Below are 21,435 nucleotides of genomic sequence, written 5' to 3'. Positions count from 1 at the left end.
GAAGACCCAGAGAAATGGTGACACTAACTTGCTTTTATATTAGGTTGAACAAAGTGGGCAATTGTCGTCCACGATGTGGACGGCTAGAGGAAGTTAAGAATCATTGAACAACTCAAGTTTGTGTAGAGTTCTCTCGGTCTCAACTTCTCATCCCTGACGATGAGAAACGTTACTTTCCTCCTGGTATAAGGAGCACATCTTTCATAGAGGAATGTAATTTCCTGCTTTTAGGAGAATGCAGAAAGGTAGGAGTGTTTGGTCTTGTACCTGCTGTTTTTCGAGTGCCTTTAACTCAAAATCATCCAAACGCCAGAGCGCCGTGTTTCGGGGTGGTGTGTTCTGAACTCCTTCACCATTAGTGGGTCTGAAGTGGGGCTCACAATACGAGGAGTAAGGCCTAAAATTGTGCTAGCTGAACGGGATCGAAAGTTAAATATGCATCATTAGTTTTCTCTAAAATATCATGCAAGCTGGGACAGTTCTATGTACGACTCTCCCATTTTTAAAGTTCCATATATATTTTCCAGTGTTATCACAGTTAATTCCTTAAACACCAAATTGCTGAGGACAGATATACGATTGGTATTTTTTGAAACAGGGTCTCTCTGAAGATTTTTATAAACGAATGATTTATGTTCCTTCATGGAGCATTGTTTCTATGCTATAAATAGTGTTTTATGATATCAAAGTCGATGCAGGGAGGCTTTTGGACTGAGGTGGTTTTAACCCCTTCTTCGCCTACCTGAGCAGACCAAACCCTAAGCGGAGTATTTCCTGCAAATGCCTCAAGAGCAGGAAAAACAACCCAGTCACCAGCAGCCAATCAGGCTTTCCCAAATGGCAGGACCACCTAAGCCACAGCCAATCAAATGATTTCCTTGCTTCTGCATCCTCTCTATAAAATTTTCCGCCCTCAGCTCCTGTCTGGGAAGTAAGTAGTGCTCCGAACCTCTAAGGCTTTGCTGCTGCTCAATTTGAATTGATTTTTGCTCAAATCAATCCTTAAATCTTTCAAAGAGAAAAGTCTTAATCTTCTTGTGTCTGAAATCAAACAGTCCTCCCCACTCCCCATGTCTTTTTGATTACAAGAAAAATGTCTCCATTTGGGCAGAAGGCATTCACAGAACCGCTTCAGTGCTTCCCGAAAAGGTTTACATGCCACCTCGTGGATAAGAAAAGAGCCGCATCCAAAGATAATCTACCATTTTCTGTACAAACAAATGATTTAAAACCTCCAGCATGGTTAACTTTCAAGTTATCAAAAAATTATTTGTAAACCCCGTTAAAAACAAGACAGCAGGCCCCAAATGAGTCGCTTATGCTAAGCCCCACTTCACCAAACCGAGACTTAGTTTCAGCTCTCCCCAGACGGAATCTTCAGCCAGTCTGTCGGAACAGCCCAGTCGGGACTCGTTCAGTCGCCTGCCTGGTCCGCCCCCTGCCATCCTGGCCCCTAAAGGAAGGCGACCTTGACACCACCAATCTGCTTTTTGCTGGTATAACTTTCTCGTCCGGCTCCCTTCTGCCCGTAGTTCCATTTTATACAGCCCCGCAGAGCTCCTTTCTAGCTGCTGGACTCCATGCTGCTGATTCGTGAATCACAGAATAAAGTCAGTAAGATTGAAATTTACTCAGTGAACTTGCTTTTTTACACCCCAAAATTATTTTTTTAAACTGCCACTATTTGGTAGACTCAAAAGAGGGCGCCTCATTGTCAGAGTGAGTTTAGAAAGAGGGGCAGGAAACCTTTCAGAATGCTTACGCCAGTGGCTGCCCACAACTGCCATCTCCCAGCCGGGGGGCTTCCTTGAAAAGACACGGGACTCATTTCTGGATGTGTAAGTTCACGTGCAATAGATTTCTACCGCGTTATGTCAATTTTATTGAATTTTCATCTGCTTCCCTAACCACCTTTGGGGGTCATAAAAGGAAGAGGGACCCAAGAAAGGTACAGCCAGGGGTGCTCCTCAGATGCCTCTAGTACTGCTGCCATGCACGCTGCTCAGTATTAAGAAAGGAATTGGAACAGAATTTCCCCCTCAAGTAGTTTTTTGAACTAATCAGGGAGAGAAATAAGACAAACTCTGAAATAAAACTGCATAAAAGGCAAATGAAAACCATACCAGAAAAATCCAGGCAATATTTTTCTAGTGTTTAATTGATCTCAAGGAAGGAAAAAGTCCAGATTCACAAAAACCTACGTGTATTGTTTTATTATATACAAAACCAAGCATACAATAATTACACGGCAAATAACATGCTGAATATTTTCAGGCCATTTTGAATGGTGCTCTGTACATGTACATGAATAAGTAATAAGTGCTGCTTCTCTATTACCTTGAAATACGGTACCACCAAGAGTTTTATATTTTTATTTTACTACTCACGTAAATGAGCACAAAGGAAAGAGGAAATAGATAATATTTAAACATGGAAGGTAGAAATTCTTCCTTCTGGAAACTAACCAAATAGGCCTAAGAACCACTACTAATCAATGATATCCTCTCCCCCATCTTTTCTGTCATAGCCACCAATCCCACCCTATTCCAGTTAAGTTACAAACCTGCAGCCAGTTTAGTCATTAAAGATTTGAGAAGTAGTCTCAACCTAAACAATTGTAGCTAATACTGATATATATTTGTAATTCATTTTTGTACTGTTTTTACAACTTTTTCCCCTGATCCTAAGCTTGAAGCAGTTCTTCTTAGATTCTCTAAACTTTGGGGTTTTTTTTTTTGCTACCATTTATTTTATTTTATTGGATCATTTTAATTGGTTTAAATGCAACATGTATGTAAACAACTCCACAGAAATGAGAGGCACTTCTTAGAAATACAATGACTCATGTCACAAGATTCAATGGCTTCGATTTGATGAACTGAATGAGCTCCTGACTCAACTCTCCAATGTTGTCTGCTTGAATGGCAAGATCTTTATCTGCCGCGTTTAGTGCATTAAGATGTGTGCATCAGAAATCATAAAATTGTGCTTATCTTCCATAATGAACCTGTATTCATTAGGAGCTCTGATCCATTCACAATAATGTTGGTTAAAATAAACTACGAACCCGAGGCAAAAAAGTAAACAAGCCACTTTTTCAGGCTTTTAAAACTGTTTTAACATGTGACATTACAGCTATCCCCCCAAATTAAGCAACCAACTTCAAGTCAAAGAGCTAGGAACAAATGGAACATTCAAGGCATTACCTCAGCATTTCTCAATCAGCTCAGACATACGCGAGGCCGGGAAAGGTCTCTGAGGGTACCTGCACAGGTGCATTACTGGTAGAGGCGGCAGCTCAGCATAAACCCTGTGGGATTAATATCAGGCGTATATATGTGTATATAGATGTGTGTAAATATATGTAATGTGCTTACAGAGATTTATCGACCCGGAATACTTCATAAAGAGCTACATAAAAATCTAGCAGAGAGGGCTTCCCTGGTGGCGCAGTGGTTGAGAGTCCGCCTGCCAATGCAGGGGACACGGGTTCATGCCCCGGTCGGGGAGGATCCCACATGCCACGGAGCGGCTGGGCCCACGAGCCATGGCCGCTGAGCCTGTGCTCCGCAACGAGAGAGGCCACAACAGTGAGAGGCCCGCGTACCGCAAAAAAAAAAAAAAAAAAAAATCTAGCAGAGAACGACTCATGAATTGGGTCCTATATACATGCCGGCAGTGTATATAGGACTAACCCATCTGTACTCACTGGAGCAGGGCCGTCGAGGGACATGTGGGGTGCCACTCAGGAACCACAGAAAGGAAAAGTAAGACTAGCACTGTTTTCAAAACACTATACTTATACTGAGTACAAAAGTTATAGTATAATTGCGAACCATGGAAGTAATGCCTGCCAGATGTACATTGTTTGTTCATTTATAAAAATGCATAAGATTTTATTGTAAGCAGTGCTTTCTCCAGTAGGGTGGTGTGAGAGAGAATATAAGAGGGACTCTGTAAAAAAAAGCCTTAGAAGAAAAAAAATTACCGTAAAAATTTTTGTTGTTTAATACAATTAAAATCAGATTTTAAAAGGGCATCTTAATATTCAACTTCGGCCTATTATTTTAATTATTTATAAACGCATCTTGTCTTTATGTTAACTTAAACAGTGCCTTGGATGACACTGAGTTACTAGGTGAAAAGTCTGCGAGTTAGTAAATATTTTCAGATGAAAAGTGCCGAGTTTTTCATTTGTCCCAAAGGTGACAAAACAGAAACAAATATATATGTAAAAAAACAAATAGAATAATCGTTTGAAGGGATAAAATCAGCTACAGTCATTAAAACATACTGTACATCAAGAAGTAGTCAAGCAAAGGTTCTACGGATATTCACCATAATATCAAGAGAAATCTCTCAGCACAACCATAGGGACAAGTAGATGTGACTTAACAGCAGTTAAATAAGAAGCATTTAGGGGAGTCAGGAAGCCGCAGGGCCAGGTGAGGAGGTTAAGACATTCAGTAACTTTATCCATGGTCCGCCCTCCCACTCCCTGCTCCCAGCAAGATTATAAAGTCCTGCTCTTGCAAATGAAGACAGATCATCATTCTGATGATTTTTCCCACGGCACCTCTTCAGAGAAGCCACACACGCCGGGGATTCTGGTGCCAACTGTTTCATTCTTCCTCCCATCACGTGCTAACAACTGTGCTTAGACCCGCCGACATCCACTGGGACGAAGCCTGCACGCTATTTTAAGTTCAGCTTAGAGAATACAGAAATGGACTTCGCCACCACCTCTAAATTGAAAAGGCCTTTTTTTTTTTTTTTTTTGCGGTACGCGGGCCTCTCACTGTTGCGGCCTCTCCCGTTGCGGAGCACAGGCTCCGGACGCGCAGGCTCTGTGGCCATGGCTCACGGGCCCAGCCGCTCCGCGGCATGTGGGATCTTCCCGGACCGGGGCACGAACCCACGTCCCCTGCATCGGCAGGCGGACTCTCAACCACTGCGCCACCAGGGAAGCCCGGCCTTGTTTTTTTTAAACCCATATCAGGGAAAGTGTTTGAAAGCACTAGATTCCACTGTCTGGAAGGAACAGGCAGCTTAGTGATAAATGACTTTGCTCATAATAGCTGCTCCGTAACTCGAGGAAGAGCCGAAGCTTCCCCAGGAGTGAGATGCCCGGACCTTCTGCTTGAATAGTTTAGGATGAGGATGCAGAGAGCCCTATTTCAGACCTTCAGGATTCTACACCGTTTGAAGCAGTACGCACTAGTTTACCTGCGCTGTACGTGGCCTGGCTGAGGTTTCAGAAGTTTAGTCTACTCTTCCCTTGGAGAGCTGTCGTTTTATTTCTTTATACGGCACAGACCTTGGTTAATTTTTATCTGAAGGGCTCTCATTTGCCTAAGACTGTCAACGCAAAATATGGTTACTGAAAGACACCCTTCTTTGGAAACCACCCTGTTGTGGCTTGGGTGGGCGTGGCGTGGACTAAAGAACTGGTCAACCTCTTCAGTGTCAGTAATCCCAAAGTCTCTTAAAATTCACAGTATTGTAACTTTTGGAAGAGCTCTAATATTGAGGCACCTGCAGGTCCTTGCAATTCATCGTCTCAGTTATGATTTGAATTTGTGTGTGTTTTGTTTTACTCCATTTGTTTTGAGCTTTTTCTCGCTGGATACAGTGGCTCGAGCACAATTATTTGCATTTCCCTTTTGCTTAAGACTTGCATGTGCTGGCGCTCTGGAGGCCTTGTAGGTGTCCGTGGAGTCCCCGATCACTGCTGGCTGCCTGGGAAGGCGAAGGTTCACGCTACTCTTGATCTTAGGGTCACCGCTGTCCCCACAGGACAGATCCCAGCGCTGCAGCTTGGAGCTCTTGTTGGATTTCTTTTTCTTCTCCTCTGTCTGCACGTCCAGGGTTTGCTTCTGAGAACACAGTCTGCTGCTATTCAGCACATCGAGGGGTTTGGTGGAAGCCTCACATGTGTAATAGGATGGATGGACTTCTTTGCGGTGCACGTCTTTCTTTCGTGAAGGGCCTGACTTCGGAGGCCCTTCCTGCTGAGGCCTGGACAGAGCGTTGGCAATCAGCTTGCTCCTCCCAGGGCTTTTCAGAGCCCCCGAGGTCCCAGGGGCAGTGGGAGGCCTCGCCTTGGCCCCCTTTGCTTTCTCGCACTGGACAGTCTGGATCTGCAGCCACTCGAGCTGGACAAGCCTGTCGATGTACTTCCCCAGCAGCCCCCCGGTTCTGGGCACGGCCTCTGTCCTGCGCTCAGAGTGCAAGAGCACGGCCATGTCCCGCAGGTCCCAGGAGTTACACGGGGCCGGGAGGAAGTCAGGGTAGGAGTATTCGGGCTGTTGGGTGGGACCCTGCCCTGGGTGCAGATCGAAGTGAGCCGCATCGATCTCTTCGGCCCGAAGATGAAGATCTGGAGGCGTGAGGGGAGAAGGGGGGACGGGGATTCTTTCTGAATCAGAGAGGTCACTGGCGCTGTCCTCCTCAGCATCTTCTTTGATAATTTTCATCGTCTGAAAGTCCAGAAACAACTTGTTCCCTGAGGACCCCCGACACCTGTAGCCAAGGGGACTCCTTTTGGGGTTTCCTTCCGGGGAAATGCTTTCCTTCAGTTTATCCTCAGTTGGTTGGGGGACACATCCTCCGAGACTGCTTTTCGGCTGGGACGAGAGATGGGGGACTTGGGATTTACTCTGCCTTTTTCTTGAATTCTTTGGACGCTGTACTTTATTCCAAGAGGGGCCTGCATTCATATTGCTGCGAGAAATAAACCTGCAATTCTTAGTCCATCGGACAAAAACTGGCCAGCCAATGATTGAACAACGGAACCAAAAGAACCCCCTGGTGGTATATTTCAGCTATCGCGAGGCATTAGAAAATGTGAGGCCTTTAAACTCACAGAAGTTGTTACAGGACAATTTTCCACTTCACACTCTACTTAGGAAACATCATAGAGCAGGTGCCAGAGTCCATGCATGGACTCCGTTTTACATCAAACACTAGCTTTTAAGAAAAACACTAACATTTCATAAAGTGCTTATATTATCATTTTAAACATTAGTAACATCTCTCATAGGACTCTGTCCTGTTAATGATGAGCAGTGTTTAATAACACGAACAAGTAAAATCCACAGCTTTCTTTCATATACCTATTTTCAATTAAATGTAAACAGGATGTAAAATGCAAGTTTTACAGAACTTAATCACTGATTGGTGGTAATTCTGAGCTGACAAAAATCTTAAGGAAAAGTGTAGCATATACAACCTACACCTTAAACCAAAAGCTTATCAAAGTGTTTTCAAATAGAAAACACACTCAGAAAAACTGTTTAGAGGAATAGGAATAAAATCATACCTTTTAACACAATACGAATTTAAAAAATAGGTTTAATGCAATCCTTCGAATGGCGGGGAAGTAGATGTTGTGAATACCGTGTGCATTACCAGCATGGCAACTGATCCTTCCTCTAATTTATTCTGAGACAGGGTCTCATATCAGGGTTGAAAATATTTTCTTTTTGACTTATTTACCAAGAACGTAGCATTTTGCCAAGATGAATAATACTTCTCAGCAATATCAGTCTGGTGGGCTTAAAAGAATTGGGTGGTAGGGCTTTCCTGGTGGCGCAGTGGTTGAGAGTCCGCCTGCCGATGCAGGGGACGCGGGTTCGTGCCCCGGTCCGGGAAGATCCCACATGCCGCGGAGCGGCTGGGCCCGTGAGCCATGGCCGCTGAGCCTGTGCGTCCGGAGCCTGTGCCACAGCAGTGAGAGGCCCGCGTACCGCAAAAAAAAAAAAAAAAAAAAAGAATTGGGTGGTAAACATGCTTTGTGGAAACCTCAGAGGTTCATTTGTCTGGTTTACATTCGTCTGTGTTTCCACCACACTAAGCAATTACTTGAAAATGTGTCACTTCTTAACAAATAAACACGTTGGAGGTTAAATCATTGCCAGTAGCATAACACGTGCTCAGTAAATGTTGACGAAATGGATAAAGGAATTGCCATTATTTAGAACTCATAGCCAATATTGTTAAAACTTTCATTTACCTCTAGCTGTCTGTGTGCATCCATAAACGTTAACAGTATCCTTTTTATAGAAAAGGAAACTAACATAGACAGATGATTAAGGGATTTACCCAAAATTGTGGATTCTGCTAACAGTGCAAGAATTATGACCTCTGGAATTTTTACCAACTAGTAATGTTTAAAATCATTTCTGCCAGACAAGAAATATATATTTCCTATCAACAGACATATTTTTTCCCAACCACACATATCAATCTGGAGAACCGAGATAACGTGCCTTTTGCAAGATAAAGCAATTACATGAAAAACGATTTACCTGCTTTTCTGATAAGATTTATTCACCCTATTCCCTTTCTTGAAAAAGTCACACGGCTGATCATCATCTAGGGTTTGATGGACTGTCTAAAAAACAGACACGTAGTTAATAAATACCCTGAACACACACACACACACACACACACACATACACACACACAAGAAACAAACAGGAAAAGAAACCCAACAAATCTAAATAAGATTTTACTTCAAAGTTTACATCACCTTTGCTGTAGCGCTCGAAATATTCTTGCTCAGTCTGTTGGGAGATGATGGCAGCAGGGGAAGTAACTTCTTTATTCCTCTTATATTTGGAAAGGACTCCTTACCACCGGAACTAGAAGCAATAGAAGTGTCGGTAAGTACTGACTGCAAACGGTCCTATCACCAGTATTGTGTTGGTTTTCACTTGTTTGTTCTTAAATATTCAAATTGTATAGAAAAACTGGTGGAAGGATATTGCCTTCTATTTACGGTTTAATCTTGTTTGTTTTTCACAGTGGATATTAGATACAAGATCACACTACTACAAATGGATTCCCTCTCTCTCTCTCCCCATACCCACACATACCCACACACAAAATCCCCTTGGAAATAACATGCTGTGGAAATCTGTGGGGCTAATTAAGGTCGGGTGTTGCTCCGAAGTTCCCATGTCCATTCATTCATTCATTCGTTCGTTCTTTCAACAAACACAGGAGTGCCTAGAAAACGGCAGGATTACACACATGCCCTGCTCTTGTGGAGCTTAAACTCTGCTGTGGAGGCTCTCTTTCAAGTCTCCTGCCTTCACTATCACATCAATCCACGAAAAAGTCATATCAGTATCTTCATACACGTCACACGATGTTATCTTTTTGTGACATTTTGTTGATTTGTACCACCCAAGGTTGCTTTTCGCCTCTTATTTTGAGTGGGCTACTAAAAGTGCCCCATTTGAACGTGAATACGTATTTCTTTCTTCCATAATATCCCCTGCCTCTGAAAAATGGAAGAGGTGGGATTATAGAAGATTTTTATTTCCTTCCTAAAACTTTGCTGTGTTATTTTTCAAAAGAAGCACGTGTGCCATTTTGGTCAGTGTACATACGATGGGAATAAAAAACACATGCGGGCCCTCACAATGAATGAATTATACCATAATCAACGGTTTGATTCGTTTTGGGCGTAGAAAACGTTCTTTACTAACCCTCCTCCAATTAGCCTGGTGCACTCCCATCTTCTCGCCTTCACCTGGCAAGCTTTACACCCTAGGCTGTGCCGTTTTCTGCACCAAATTAGAGACAGATGACAGCCTGCAGGGTCCCTAAGGACGCAGAAAACAAGCTCCGGTTTCCCTGACGGTTCCGGCTCCCATCGGAACAAAGCTAAAAGTCTGAGATTCTGGCTCCAGAAACGCGTCCCAAGCGCCAGAGGCTGCTTGCTTAAAGGCAACCGCATATGTCACCCCAGGGTATGAACTGTTACTCCCACATCTTCCTCTCCGGCGCGGCGCCACGAGACAGCCGCAGCCGCAGCCACGCCGCCTGCTCCCCACCCCCGGGGACGGTCCCGGGCGGCAAAGCATTGTGGGTGCCGTGGGGACAGGACGCTTCTCCTCTACGCAGCGAGGCTCCCTCGGTCTGGCCTAGGGTACATGCTGCAGTGCAAACGTCCAAAGAGCTGGCTAGCCTCGAGGCTTAAAATCAGCCTGGGAACGAGCTCCTGGAAAGGCCGGGCTTTGCACGCCTCCCCCGCCCCCATTAACCCAGAAATCCGAGGACCAGCAGCATGCACTTTCCTGGTCCTCCGTTTGTGCAGACGCGGAACTATGATCGATCGGCGGGCGGGCCAGGCAGACGCGGACAGAGATTGATCAGACCTGTTTCGCGATCGCCGAGGACACTTGACGCGGCCGCCGGCCTTCCTTCCCGGGCCCGGGCGGGAGGCCGGACTGCGGCGCGCTGCTGCAAGCGCGGCGGCGGCGCTCGGGCTGCGGGAGTCAGCGCGCGGCCGCGTCACGAGGGGCGGGGCGGAGGCTCGCCGGGAAGTTGCACCGACAAGTTGCAGCCGTGTAAGTAACGCCAGGGCCCCGGGGGTGGGAGCGGCCGCTGGGCGGACACCGCCTTCCCCCAGGCACCCGGGAGGAAGCAGAAGGCCGGCGCCACCCCGCGCTCCGCGGTGGCCCCGAAAAGCTTCCACGAGAGCAAGCACTCATCGATTGAAATCAGCTTTTTTTTTTGCTGCCCAAAGCGAAAAACCCGGGCGAGGACTCGAGGGGCGAGGACTCGAGGGGCGAAGTGGCTGTCGAGGGGAGGGCGCAGCCGGCCCACTGGATCCCCTGCAGTCAGAGGTTCCGGCGGACCCTCCCCAGGGGCAGCTGAGCACGGCCGGGGACACCGAGGGAGCGGACGCGGGGTCGGAAGGCCGCCCCTCGGTTCCACCTCCCCATCGCTCGACGGCCGGCCGGGCCATGTTCAGAGGCCCAGGCTCCGCGGTCCTCCCCGCCGCCGCCGGTTTCCGGAAGCCCGCCCCGCGGAGCCTCAGCTGCCTCTCGGACCTGGACGGCGGCGCGGCCCGGGAGTCGCGGCCCTGCAGGCCCCCCGGGAGCCCGGGCAGCGCGCCGCCGCCGCCGCCCGCGCCGTCCGGCTGCGACCCCTGCCTGCGGCCCATTATCCTAAGGCGGGCGCGCTCGCTGCCCAGCTTGCCTGAGCGCCGCCGTAAGGGCGCAGGCGCGCAGGGCGCTGCGTGCCGGCCGGGCTGCAGCCGGCAGCACCGCGTGCGCTTCGCCGACGCTCTGGGCCTGGAGCTGGCGCAGGTCAAGGTGTTCAACGCGGGCGACGACCCGTCCGTGCCGCTGCACGTGTTGTCGCGGCTCGACATCAACTCGGACCTGTGCTGCAGCAGCCAGGACCTGGAGTTCACCCTGCAGTGCCTGGTGCCTGACTTCCCGCCGCCCGTCGAGACCCCTGACTTCGGCGAGCGCCTGGGGCGGCAGCTCGTGTGTCTGGAGCGCGTCACCTGCTCAGACCTGGGCATCAGCGGTACGGCGCGCGTGCGCAACCTGGCCTTCGAGAAGCAGGTGGTGGTGCGCTACACGTTCTCCGACTGGCGCAGCGTGCACGAGGCTGTGGCACGGTGGCGCGGGCCGGCGGGCACTGAGGGCGCCGAGGACGTCTTCACCTTCGGCTTCCCGGTGCCGCCCTTCCTGCTGGAGCTCGGCTCCCGCGTGCACTTCGCGCTGCGCTACTGTGTGGCCGGCGCCGAGTACTGGGACAACAACGACGGCCGCGACTACAGCCTCACGTGCCGCAACCATGCGCTGCACATGCCGCGCGGGGAGTGCGAGGAGAGCTGGATTCACTTCATCTGAGACTCCGCGCGCAGGCCGCACCCGCGCTCACTTCCTGGCTGGGCTCTCGCATCTGGGCAGTGGCCCTTTCTCACACCCCATCTCCTAACCGAGGTCGTTTGACCTCACTTCCCACTGTAAGGTGTGCTGGCATGGCCCGTCCTGTCTTCTACTTGCATCGTCTGTGTCACTTGGTCTAAAAAGTAAGCTCAGGTGCCAGAAGGCCGAGCTGTGTCCTATGCTGGGGCGGGGTGCTGGGTGGGTAGACTCATGGGTGCTTTGGCCCCTCTGAAGAAGGCCCAGGCAGGTGGTTTTGGAAAGGCCTGCATCCTCCCGCTGGGAAAGCCTGTGGCTTTTGCGTGTGTCCTGATTGGGTCTCTGTGAATATAGCTGTTATTTGTCATCATTGTGACATTGGGACTTTTTACCCTTGGTGGATGCCTTCTTCGGAACATTCTGGATTTAATAAGCTAAAAAAGAAAAAAAGTCATTTTGTGTGTTTGTGCCCATTGTAAACAATGTACAGTGTGACCCCCATTGTGGTCCCTTGTGGCATTCCTGCCCTGGGACAAGAAAAACCTGTGATCACATTTGCTTGCCAATGTCTGTAGGCTTCTAACAGCCGGGAAACTATTAATAGGCAAGAAATTTATGCCTCATCTGGTCATCTTACAACCATTCCTGGGAGTTCAGGCTGCCCGGTTAGGCTGTGTGTCTCCTGCATCAGCAATTGCGAAGGAAGAAAATGCTTAAAACTTTTAACTAGCAAAAGAGCCAGCCCTTTCTGCAGTCTCTTTTCGCACGTCATGTATTATTCTTGTACATGTTTGATAATTATGTATCTGCACTTTATCAGGCCATTCTGTTTAGATTTGAACTACCTAAATATTTTAAAAAATTCTGCCTTAAGTTATTTCAGTTTTCAGGCAACTCTATGGAATTTCGGGCAACGATGCCCTTTGCGATGACCTTTTTGATGAATTAAGGTGACTCTATGTCTTCTTGAGCGTCAAAGGTTCCAGCAGTCATCTTTCAGAAATAACGTTACCAAGTGGAACTAGCAGGTATTTTCAGCAACAGCCAGACTGGAGGAAAAACAATACACAAATATTTATACTTTTTAAGTGTTTTAAACTGTATTTATATATGCCTGGTTTTATCAGCTACCTGCCAACTTTGTTCTTTGCGCCTTCAGATAGAAAAGTTTATAACCTCATCTGGACTTGTTTCCCAATTTTAAAATGTTAAATGCTGTTTTTTTTTTTAAATCTCTAACCAAGAAGTCAAGGCCATTGTCCCCTGCAGACTGCCACAAGAACTTAAAACCTCAGTGAGGGGCTGGTGATTGTTTTTGGTGCTGAGTGGTGGTCTGACGGCAGGTGCTAGCACTGAGGTGTGAAAACCCAGCTAAGATGGACACGGTCTCCAACTTAGGAAGCTTGTTTCTGAGACAGCTGAAACCAGTGTAATCAATTTTGTGATAGCTGTCACCAATGCACTGACTCTAAATTTTTGAATGTTTGTTGCCATTTGTCAAATAAGTATGTAAAGGACACATTTTGCCTTTTAACCAATTTCTTTTTTATAATTGCAACTGTGTAGTTTTTAAAATTCCATCAATAGGGGTGGCTTTCTTTGGTACCTTCTGATCTAAGAATATGGAACTTTGATTTAAAATATTGTGACTAAATTGAACAATCGTTGGCTGTTAGCACTGTGTACGCCATTGACACGCAAGAGGGAGAGAAGCCAGGTTGCATTTCCTGCTATTTGACAAACTGTCCAGTTAGTTCAGCAAGCCTGTGAGGGCCTGGGTCCCAGCCCAGCGTGCAAGGCAGTTGTCCACAGCATTCAGGTATGAGCTAGAGCTGGCAAATGTATTGCTGTGTAAAGGCATGTAGAGAATCTTATAATCCATATGAAGGTCACTTACCAAAAAGGTTCTGGTCACGGAATATGAAGTAAATGTTATATCTTTAATATTAAGAGAATCTCCATGTGCCTTTGAAAAAAGATCAACGTTTAAAAAATTTTAAAGCTTAAATATACCTGTCCAGTTAATAAAGCAGCTTTGGAACAGCTTCAGGAGATTTTCAGGCCTGAAAACACAGTTATGTGGCCTAGACGTTCGAATTTTGTTGTGGATTGTGCAATTCTTGGGTTGTCTTCCCAAACATATTTTAATACCTGCCATTTAAGGTGTCTTCACCTAAGCCTAAATATTAAAGTATATGTGCACAGGTGGTTAGTTGAAGTGTGTTTTTCTTGTGGTCTAATTACTGTGAAACAAGGCTTTAGAAGCATGCTGATTGTCATTTCACACATAAGTCTCATCCTTCCTAAAAGGCTGTCACATTTAGGATCTTGGCTAGATAAGTAAATAAATGCATCGTATGATGGTACCTCATCTTCAGTAGCACAGTTGTGTATGTCTTTGAGAAACCGAAATACACCCTTTTATGCCACGTCAGTATTACATGTGAAGAAAGCTCTAGTGGGACATAAGGGATGGGACAGTTACTGTACTTCCTTAGTGCTTACTGAAGCCTGTATATGGAATAACTAGTGTGTATCTGCCTTCCCCCCACCAGCACCCCGATCGTGACTCTCACTCAATTACAAAGCTTTGAACACAGGGCAAGGAAACTAACACTTATTGTGTCCTCTCTTATTTGCTTGCCTAAAATGTTAGGTGCTGTATGTATTTGATTTCATTTAATTCTGAAAATTGCAGTACCTGGTAGATAATTTCCCCATTTTCTCAGCTGAAATGAATCAAGCTTGGGGAGGTTTAAGGAGCTCACCTAGAGCCCTACAGCTGGTAAGTAGCAAAGCTAGCATTCGAACCCACGCCAAAGCCCAATCTCTCTCTGCCATGTGATGAGATGTACCCAGTAAGAGCTTGTTACATTTAATTGAAAGCCCATTCGGATTGAGTGATAAGATTTTCCATCTGACATCATAATCTAAAAACCTATTTAAAAACAATTCAAATAAGGTTGAATTGTATAATAATTAATAATGAAAAGGGCTCTGACATTTTTCTTCTCTCTACTAAAAAGTGGCAAGGTGAGAAATCACTAACTTTTAATTTTTTGTGCTTGTCTGCTGTAATTATTTGAGTTGCTTGCACAGTTTACACCACAAGCATCCATTGCTTTTATCATTTAAACTGATACTTTAAATTGAAACATTCTAAAAAGCCTGGGAATACACTGTTGATGAGTCCCCTCAGTGCCAAGCCTAGATGGCCTCAGCGCTCTGTGCCCCAGGGGTCTGGGGTTCAGGCTAACGAGAGGGCAAGCACTCGCAGCCGCTGCTTCTAGGAAACCCTGGCAGGGGCGGGGCAGGGCGGGGCAGGAACGTAAGGCGGGGCGGGGTGGAGCGCGGCTGTCAGCGGGGACAGGCCCGGAGTGGTTACGCTGCCCTCTGCTGGCCCGCAGCGTGCGCCTGTCTTAGGGCACTCTGACCATCGTGTCCCCGCGGGTTCGCCGAGTGCCCCCGTGTCACTGCGGCCCCTTCCAGCCTTCGCGGGTGGCTGTCGGGAGCCCTGGAGTCTTCTTGAGCCGCCGGCGCTTCCGGCCCTCCAGGTTCAAGTCCTGCAGGCAGACGAGGGACACTGTCGTCTTCTCTCGCGGCGCGTCCGTGCGGGGAGAGCTTCGCGGCGCGGCCGCCGGCCGACCGGGGTCAGGGGTCGGTGTCGGGGCGCGGCCGGCCCACTTACCTGAGGCCCTGAGCCTTGCCCACCTCGGCGGCCCTGGTTCCGGCCTCGGGCGGCACTTGCGCCGGCGTGGGGGGGGGCGGGGCCTGTCAGGCCGGCGGCGCTGATTGGACGCGGCGCCGACCGCACGCGACGCCGACCGCACGCGACGCCGATTGGACTGGCACTTCCCGCCTTCCCTCGGCTGCGTGAGGCGCGGCGGCGTTCGCTTAAGGGAGACGCGAAGCTGGGCGGCGGCGGCAGCGGCAGCGGCAGCCTACTCCAGCCGGCAGGTTGAGCTGGGCGCCGGAGAGGACTTCCCTGACGGCGGGGTGCGCGAGTGGAGCTGCGGCGTCGGCTGGGCCTCAGGGGCCGGGCGGGCCAGCGAGCGAGAGAGCGGCCTCCGGACGGTTGAGGCAAGCCGTTGAGGAAACGGCCGGGGCGGCGGCGCCGCCGGGGCTGAGGGGGGCCGACTCCGGGGCGTCCGATGGGCGGTGCGGGCCTCGCGCCGACGGGTCGCGGGGCGTGCGGTCGTGAGGGGCCTGCGGCGGGTGTCCGGGGCCCGGGTGGGGTTGGGGGGATCGGGGGGAGCGCGTATCCGCTGGTCGGGGGATGACCAAGGACGCGAGCAGTGGCCGGAATCACGAAATTGAGGGCGACGCGGGTGGAGACGCGGCGGGCCGGGGCTTCCGGAGCGGGCGCGGAACCCACAGCTTAGCGTCGTAAACGATGTAACAGAGCCCAGGTGTGTGTGGGGGGCGGGGAGGGGTTAGCAGCTGGCCTCGCAGGGGCCCGTGCTCTCTGCTCTCCGGAGAGCCAAGTGCGCACACGTGTTTCCCCTCTCGCCACCGCCCTTCCTCCCCGGCCCCTGTCCCGCAGCCTTTTGCCGCGAGCGCGTTCTCCATGGTCCCCCTTTCCGGGGGGAGCCACATGTCCTGATGTCCCCGGTCGCAGAAGGAGGATGAAACGGGTCTGTGCGCTGGGTGTCGTGGGTGATGCCGCTACAGGTGTCGTGAAGTAGCTTGTGGTAACTGTTTAGTGGTGACAGGAGAAGGTGGTGGTTCCTCCCCGGCTCGCGGGCAGCTTCCGGCGCCACAGTCCCAACTGTTGGACGTCTGCTCTGGTGGCGCAGAGGGCTTTGCTGCATTCATTCATTCAGCTTTGGGGAAAGAATGTATGCCTGTGTCAAGCTGTTGGGTGTTTTTTAAACCTTCCTCCTGCCATCCGCCTGCGCATGCACATTCATCTTGTCCCAAGGTCTGTGTTGCCTGTAAGGAAACCAGAGCGCCAAGCCCGCTTAGTTGACCCCACCCGCCGCCCCCCAGACTCCTCTTGAAAAAGTATAATTCTGTGCTGGGTCTCTCAGGTCGTTCTGTTGTTCCTTGTGCTCGTGCATAGCACTTCATAAAGGTATTTTTAATTGTTTACTCAGGGCGGTGGAAAGATGAGTGTGTTGCTTACGTTTCCCTCAGGACTTAGCCTTCCCTCTCAGTCGCAGATGTTTGTCTTGTATCATGGATGGTACCCAGTATGGGGCTGTGTTAGAGCCAGTATGCATTCAGCCTTGGAAGGGAGGGAGGAGTCGCTGGATTGTTTAGTTCAGTTTTTCTTAAAAAATAACTCTGCCTGGGTAGACATTAATTTTCCTTCCCCTTGACGGACTTCTTGCACAAAAGTAGACTAGGAACTAAGCCGTCTTGTGAGCCTTGTGGCCTCTTGGCCGTAAGTAATTCCTCTGCACTGTATGTCATATCTCAGAGTAACCTTGTAAATGACATGGCAAATTCACACTCAGGTTGCTGTAGCTGTGATGCAGCGAAGCATTCCGCCATAGGCAGGCCTGCCCCAACAGTTGCTGACCCTAGGGAAAGAGTACAAACAGAGGCCCCTGAAATATTTTAAGTGCTTAAACTTTTCAATCGAGTTTTCAAGTGGTGCAATAAAGTCTTCAGTTTCACACATACCTTCATCGTAATGAAATAGAAAAGTTTGTGTGAAGCTATTATTTTTATGACCGAGTGTTGGCAAAATATCAAAGATAATTGAATGCATTTATTATGGATATTTGATGATGGACTGCCGAATTTTGGATAAGTAATAATGACCTATATAATTCGTAAATTAGTACACATTTCAAAAATTTCTTTTCATTTTAGCAAAATCAGTATAGTCAAGATTTTTACTTATTTTCTGTTGTATTGATAGTATGATTTAAGGATTAAAACAACATGTAATTTTGTTCAAAATGTACTAATTTGAGTACTTTTACCAGAAACGTGAAATAAGTGTAAAAAATTAAAAGGTATTGTTTCTTTAATATTTTCTGAAATACTAAATTCTTCTTAAAATTAAGGTAGATACAAATTACTAACGAACATTAATCTAAATAAAATCGTTCTGATAACACTGAAATTATTTTTGAATAAATCTTATTAAATATTTTTATAAAATAAACTTAGTCATTATTCTAGTGTTTGCTTGCCATCTAACTGTAAATATGTCATGTTCATGCGGTTGTCTAGATTTACATATATACAAATTAAAGAATAATAGCAATTGCTTAGAACTACAGAATGTTTCTCAGTCACCATGTGCAATTGTTGCAAATACTGTGCACTTAGTTGCTAGTACTTCCAGAGCCACAAGTTGGAATACAAAGAGAAGCAAGAAAATGGACGTTTGGCACTATTAGGAAGCAGTTTTTCATTATGCAAGAATCAACTGTAGTTTTGCTCTGCCAGAGGAAGGATTTGACAGTTAACTAATGTCTTTTCTCTTACCTGAGCACTTAGGTTGCTCAAATTTTACCTCCTTTCTGAAGCAGAGACTAAAATGTCAGTATCAGCACAACCTGCAATCTTCTCTGCATTGTTTCAGCCTACCCTCCCCCCCAACCCCCGCCCACCCCGCCCTGAGTCCCTTAAACATTATTATTAGGGAAGATTTCTAACATACAAAATCAACAGAATAGTGTAATTAACTGCAGTCCCCTTCTTTTAAAGGCATAGGCAAAGGAAATGTTTCTCTAGGGCTTGAAGGGTGTGAGTTATGCCAGTGAATGTGTTCACGGTTATAGGACCAGCTGGGGCAATACTGAGTACTGGATTAAGAGTGAATAGAGAGTCCTTAATGAAATTATATATGTGTGTGTGAGAGAAGGAGACAATGATGTACAGAAAGTTCATATCTATTACTTTTTATGCTTTGTGCTTTTTATGTTTTAAATGTTTTCACATTGCAGAGTCATAGAGACATCCTCCTGTGTTTCCTTCTAATGGTTTTTAAATATTTTCATTTTACATTAGGTAGTTAATTCATCTAGTTTGCTTTGTGAATGCGGGAAATAAGGGGCTTGATGTTATATTTTTATATGGTGAGTCAGTTTTCCCAGTGCCAGTTTTGCGCATTTGGGAGCATTTACTGACTAATTTACATTTACTATTTGCAAAACCTTCTTACTCATATATGAAGTTCCAATATATACTTGGGTATGCATTTGGATTCTCTTTTGGTTATTGATCCATTTGTCTATTTCCTATTTTTAATACTGTTTTTAGTAATTGCAACTTTGTAATACATTTTAATAACAAATAGGATGATTCTTCCATTTATTTTTTAAATAGTACTTTTGTTGGTTATAGAACTCTAGCTTGCAGTTTTTTATTTCAGAACTTTCTAGTTTCTTTCCTCATAGTGTTCTTGTCTGGCTTTGGTATCAGCATAAGCCTGGCTAATAAAATGAGTTTGGAAGTGTTCCTTTCTCTTCTATTTTTTGGAAGAGTTTGAGGATTGATGTTAGTAGTTCTTTAAATGTTTGTTAGAATTCACTGGCAAACCCGTCTGGTCCTGGACCTGTCTTGTTGGGAGGTTTTTGATTACTGGTTCAATCTCCTTACTAATAATTGGTCTGTTCAGATTTTGTTTCTTCATGATTCGGTCTTGATAGGTTGTATGTTTCTCCTAGGTTCCATTTCTTCTAGGTTGCCCAATTTGTGGTCAGAAAAGATGCTTGATATGATTTCAGTCTTCTTAAATTTATTAACACTTGTTTTGTGGCCTAACATATGATCTATCCTGGAGAATATTCTATGCGTCCTTAAGAAGCATGTGTGTTCAGCTGTTCTATGAAAAGTTCTGTATAGGTCTGTTAGGTCCATCTGTCCAATGTGTAGTTTAAGTCCAATTTTAGAGCACTTTAAAGAAGTTATTATTCTAAATCTTTTGGCTTTTATAGTTTCTATTGGTCATCTACTAGTCTTATTGATGCTACTTAAAAGTAACCTGTCTTTTTTACTCTCTGACGGCAGTTTGATATTTGATTTTGATTTTGATCTTGATTTTCAGCAGTTTTCTGTGGTGCACCAGGGTTTGGGTGTTTTTTTCCCCCTGCTGGGGTTCATGGGGTTTTTTGAATCTATTGTTTGATGTATTTTATTGGTTTTGGGAACTTCTCAGTCATCATTTCTTAGATATTGCTTTGGTCACATTCACTATCTTCTCTCCTGGGATTATAGTTACACATATGTAGGGCTTTATAACTTATCCTCTGTGTTCTTTTTTTTTTTTTAACGTTTTTATTGGAGTATAATTGCTCTACTATGGTGTGTTAGTTTCTGCTTCATAACAAAGTGAATCACTTATACATATACGTATGTCCCCATATCTCTTCCCTCCTGCATCTCCCTCCCTCCCACCCTCCCCATCCCACCCCTCCAGGCGGTCACAAAACACCAAGCTGATCTCCCTGTGCTAAGCGGCTGCTTCCCACTAGCTGTCCATTTTCATTTGGTAGTGTATATATGTCCATGCCACTCTCTCACCCTGTCCCAACTTACCCCTCCCCGTCCCCGTATCCCCAAGTCCACCCTCTGGTAGGGCTGCATCTTTATTCCCGTCTCAACCCCAGGTTCCTCTGACCTTTATTTTCTTTTTTTTAGATTCCATATATATGTATTAGCCTACGGTATTTGTTTTTCTCTTTCTGACTTCACTCTGTATGACAGTCTCCAGGTCCATCCACCTCACTACAAATAACTCAATTTCGTTCCTTTTGATGGCTGAGTAATATTCTATTGTGTATATGTGCCACATCTTCTTTATCCATTTATCTGTTGATGGACACTTAGGTTGCTTCCATATCCTGGTTATTGTAAATAGAGCTGCAGTGAACATTTTGGTACATGACTCTTTTTGAATTATGGTTTTCTCAGGGTATATGCCCAGTAGTGGGATTGCTGGGTCGTATGGTGGTTCTATTTTTAGTTTTTTAAAGAACCTCCATACTGTTCTCCATAGTGGCTGTATCAATTTACATTTGCACCAGCAGTGCAAGAGGGTTCCCTTTTCTCCACACCCTTTCCAGAATTTATTGGGGTTTTTTTTGTGTCTGTGGTACACGGGCCTCTCACTGTTGTGGCCTCTCCTGTTGCGGAGCACAGGCTCTGGACATGCAGGCTCCGGATGTGCAGGCTCAGCGGCCATGGCTCACGGGCCCAGCCACTCCACAGCATGTGGGATCCTCCCAGACCAGAGCACGAACCCGTGTCCCCTGCATCGGCAGGGGGACTCTCAACCACTGTGCAACCAGGGAAGCCCTGTTTTTGTTTTTTTATTCAAACAGAAAGTCACAAAAATTATAATCATCCTCATCAGTTCACTCAGTTCCATATTCCAGCATTTATTGTTTGTAGATTTTTTGATGATGGCCATTCTGACCAGTGTGAGGTGATATCTCATTGTAGTTTTGATTTGCATTTCTCTAATGATTAATGATGTTGATCATTCTTTCATGTGTTTATTGGCAATCTGTATGTCTTCTTTGGGGAAATGTCTATTTAGGTCTTCTGCCCATTTTTGGTTTGGGTTCTTTGTTTTTTTGATATTGAGCTGCATGAGTTCCTTGTATGTTTTGGAGATTAATCCTTTGTCAGTTACTTCATTTGCAAATATTTTCTCCCATTCTGAGGGTTGTCTTTTGGTCTTGTTTATGGTTTCCTTTGCTGTGCAAAACCTTTGAAGTTTCATGAAGTCCCATTTGTTTATTTTTGTTTTTATTTCCATTTCCCTAGGAGGTGGGTCAAAAAGGATCTTGCTGTG

The 21,435-nt window shown here is 46.4% G+C and overlaps 2 protein-coding genes across 2 annotated transcripts; one reads left to right on the top strand and one right to left on the bottom strand.

The window, feature by feature from the left end:
• Nucleotides 1-2,186: 2,186 nt before the first annotated feature.
• Nucleotides 2,187-9,908, bottom strand: FAM217B (family with sequence similarity 217 member B). Its single transcript, XM_033839557.2, has 5 exons — nucleotides 9,498-9,908; nucleotides 8,534-8,645; nucleotides 8,310-8,395; nucleotides 4,975-6,723; nucleotides 2,187-3,436 (listed from the first exon to the last, which is right to left on the bottom strand). Exons 1-4 carry the CDS (start codon nucleotides 9,746-9,748, stop codon nucleotides 5,565-5,567), a joined length of 1,608 nt encoding a protein of 535 aa, XP_033695448.1. The 5' UTR covers nucleotides 9,749-9,908; the 3' UTR covers nucleotides 2,187-3,436; nucleotides 4,975-5,564.
• A 323-nt stretch (nucleotides 9,909-10,231) lies between these two features.
• PPP1R3D (protein phosphatase 1 regulatory subunit 3D) lies at nucleotides 10,232-13,882 on the top strand. Its single transcript, XM_073793146.1, has 2 exons — nucleotides 10,232-10,361; nucleotides 10,541-13,882. The coding sequence occupies exon 2, from the start codon at nucleotides 10,761-10,763 to the stop codon at nucleotides 11,658-11,660; it is 900 nt and encodes a 299-aa protein (XP_073649247.1). The 5' UTR covers nucleotides 10,232-10,361; nucleotides 10,541-10,760; the 3' UTR covers nucleotides 11,661-13,882.
• Nucleotides 13,883-21,435: the final 7,553 nt, after the last annotated feature.

This window comes from Tursiops truncatus, chromosome 15 (assembly GCF_011762595.2).
Source record: "Tursiops truncatus isolate mTurTru1 chromosome 15, mTurTru1.mat.Y, whole genome shotgun sequence".
NCBI classification, from domain to species: Eukaryota; Metazoa; Chordata; class Mammalia; order Artiodactyla; family Delphinidae; genus Tursiops; species Tursiops truncatus.
This window is presented reverse-complemented; position numbering and strand designations above follow the sequence as displayed.

What these genes read in the sequence shown, in the direction of transcription:
- FAM217B (XM_033839557.2), bottom strand. Translation starts at nt 9,748, where the DNA reads ATGCGGTTGCCTTTAAGCAAGCAGCCTCTGGCGCTTGGGACGCGTTTC. An exon ending in TTTCGAGCGCTACAGCAAAG is followed by an intron (nt 8,396 to 8,533) that starts GTGATGTAAACT and finishes TCTGTTTTTTAG; the next exon opens with ACAGTCCATCAAACCCTAGA. An exon ending in AAATCTTATCAGAAAAGCAG is followed by an intron (nt 6,724 to 8,309) that starts GTAAATCGTTTT and finishes TATTTCTCGCAG; the next exon opens with CAATATGAATGCAGGCCCCT.
- PPP1R3D (XM_073793146.1), top strand. Translation starts at nt 10,761, where the DNA reads ATGTTCAGAGGCCCAGGCTCCGCGGTCCTCCCCGCCGCCGCCGGTTTC.